Source organism: Leptonychotes weddellii, chromosome 10 (genome assembly GCF_054177405.1).
Source record: "Leptonychotes weddellii isolate Sample4059 chromosome 10, ASM5417740v2, whole genome shotgun sequence".
NCBI lineage: Eukaryota > Metazoa > Chordata > Mammalia > Carnivora > Phocidae > Leptonychotes > Leptonychotes weddellii.
In genome coordinates this window covers 116142683-116145142 of record NC_138378.1, presented here as the reverse complement: position 1 = coordinate 116145142, position 2460 = coordinate 116142683, and the positions used below count along the sequence as shown (strand labels likewise).

The window sequence follows — 2460 nt, the reverse complement described above, 5'->3', positions numbered from 1 at the left end:
GTCCCGCGCGGGAGGCGCCCGCGGGGACCCGCGCGTCTCGGGGACCTGCCCGCCGCTGCCTGCGCGCCCCGGCGGGCGGAGGACCGCCGCCCAAGAGGGGACCCCGGTCCCGCAGGAGGCCGAGCCGAAGCGGCGGGTGGCGCCGCCCGGGAGCGGGGGTGAGTGCCCAGGGCGAGGCCGGCGCCCGCGAGAGCCCCCCACCGCCCGCCCCGCCGGCGCGCCCCGGCGCCCGCCTGCCCGGCCGGAGCCCCGCCGCCGGGTGCATGGCTCCCCCGCGGCGCGCCCCTGCCGCCTGCCGCCGGCTGTGAGCGCCCCTCCAGGCAGGCGGGCGCCGGCGGGCTTCCCCGAGGGCGGCGCGCGGCTGGGACCCCCCGGACCCGCGGCGGCTGGCGGCGGCTGGTGGCGGCGGCGGCGGCGGCGGGGCGCGGAGCCGAGGCCGAGCGGGCGCTCGCCGGGAGCATGGACGCGGCCGGGGAGCGCAGCCTCCCGGAGCCGGGCAGCCAGGACTCCCGGGCCGGCGACGACATCGAGATCGTCGTCAACGTGGGGGGCGTGCGGCAGGTGCTGTACGGGGACCTCCTCAGCCAGTACCCGGAGACCCGGCTGGCCGAGCTCATGGGCTGCTTGGCGGGGGGCTACGACACCATCTTCTCCCTGTGCGACGACTATGACCCCGGGAAGCGCGAATTCTACTTCGACAGGGACCCGGACGCCTTCAAGTGTGTCATCGAGGTGTACTATTTCGGGGAGGTCCACATGAAGAAGGGCATCTGCCCCATCTGCTTCAAGAACGAGATGGACTTCTGGAAGGTGGACCTCAAGTTCCTGGACGACTGCTGCAAGAGCCACCTGAGCGAGAAGCGCGAGGAGCTGGAGGAGATCGCGCGCCGCGTGCAGCTCATCCTGGACGACCTGGGCGTGGACTCGGCCGAGGGTCGCTGGGGACGCTGCCAGAAGTGCGTCTGGAAGTTCCTGGAGAAGCCCGAGTCGTCGTGCCCGGCGCGGGTGGTGGCCGTGCTGTCCTTCCTGCTCATCCTCATCTCGTCGGTGGTCATGTGCATGGGCACCATCCCCGAGCTGCAGGTGCTGGACGCCGACGGCAACCGCGTGGAGCACCCGACGCTGGAGAACGTGGAGACGGCGTGCATCGGCTGGTTCACGCTGGAGTACCTGCTGCGCCTCCTCTCCTCGCCCAACAAGCTGCACTTCGCCCTGTCCTTCATGAACATCGTGGACGTGCTGGCCATCCTCCCCTTCTACGTGAGCCTCACGCTCACGCACCTGGGCGCCCGCATGATGGAGCTGACCAACGTGCAGCAGGCCGTGCAGGCCCTGCGGATCATGCGCATCGCCCGCATCTTCAAGCTGGCCCGCCACTCGTCGGGCCTGCAGACCCTCACCTACGCCCTCAAGCGCAGCTTCAAGGAACTGGGGCTGCTGCTCATGTATCTGGCCGTGGGCATCTTTGTCTTCTCGGCCCTGGGCTACACCATGGAGCAGAGCCACCCCGAGACCCTGTTCAAGAGCATCCCCCAGTCCTTCTGGTGGGCCATCATCACCATGACGACCGTTGGCTACGGTGACATCTACCCCAAGACCACTCTGGGCAAGCTCAACGCGGCCATCAGCTTCTTGTGCGGGGTCATTGCCATCGCGCTGCCCATCCACCCTATTATCAACAACTTCGTCAGGTACTACAATAAACAGCGGGTCCTGGAGACAGCCGCCAAGCACGAGCTGGAGCTGATGGAGCTCAACTCGAGCAGTGCGGCCGAGGGCAAAGTGGGGTGCTCCCGCAGTGACCTGGACAGCCTCCCGCCAGAGCCCGTCGGGGAGGAGGGGCCGAGCTGGAGCAGCCGGCTGAAGATCTCCCACAGCGACACCTTCATCCCTCTCCTGACCGAGGAGAAGCACCACAGGACCCGGCTCCAGAGCTGCAAGTGACGAGGGTCTTCCGGGCACAGATGGACTCGGCCAGCGGACGGATGGACAGGTGTGATGGGCCTGTCCGTGACTTCCTGGGAGGGGCTGTCCTTTGTCCCCTCAACCGTCTCCTGAACAGAACTCTGAAGGCCCCCTTGGGCACCTCTGGTGAGGCTGGGTAAGACCCCTCTATGTTGCCGGCAGTCAGGAGCCCGTGGGGAGAGAGGGGTGTCCAGGAGTCGCGGGCAGCGTGGGGTGACGGAGGCCATGGTCTGGCTGATGGCAGGAGCCCTTGCCCGGTTCTGTATCTCCTTCAATAAAGCCTCCTGCTCTGTGCACCCACCTGTGTTGTAGGTTCTGTCCCGGGCTGGCTTGGCCCCCGATACCCCACCCCTCAGACATGGCTCGGGTGCTCACAGTGCCAGGCCGGGAAGTAGGTGTGCAGCCCCCGGGGGGGGGGGGCGGCTATTTTTAGTTGAGAGCTAATTAAAGAAGGGTTCATACACAGGGTTCCGCGCCAAGGAGCCTTGCCACATT

At 68.0% G+C, this 2460-nt stretch overlaps 1 protein-coding gene across 1 annotated transcript; it reads left to right on the top strand.

The window, feature by feature from the left end:
• Nucleotides 1-426: 426 nt before the first annotated feature.
• KCNF1 (potassium voltage-gated channel modifier subfamily F member 1) lies at nt 427-2257 on the top strand. The gene has a single exon (XM_006739962.3). It carries the CDS (start codon nt 460-462, stop codon nt 1942-1944), a length of 1485 nt encoding a protein of 494 aa, XP_006740025.1. The 5' UTR covers nt 427-459; the 3' UTR covers nt 1945-2257.
• The last annotated feature ends 203 nt before the right edge of the window (nt 2258-2460 follow it).

Excerpts from the sequence above, each read along its gene's own strand:
- KCNF1 (XM_006739962.3), top strand. The coding sequence starts at position 460 with ATGGACGCGGCCGGGGAGCGCAGCCTCCCGGAGCCGGGCAGCCAGGAC.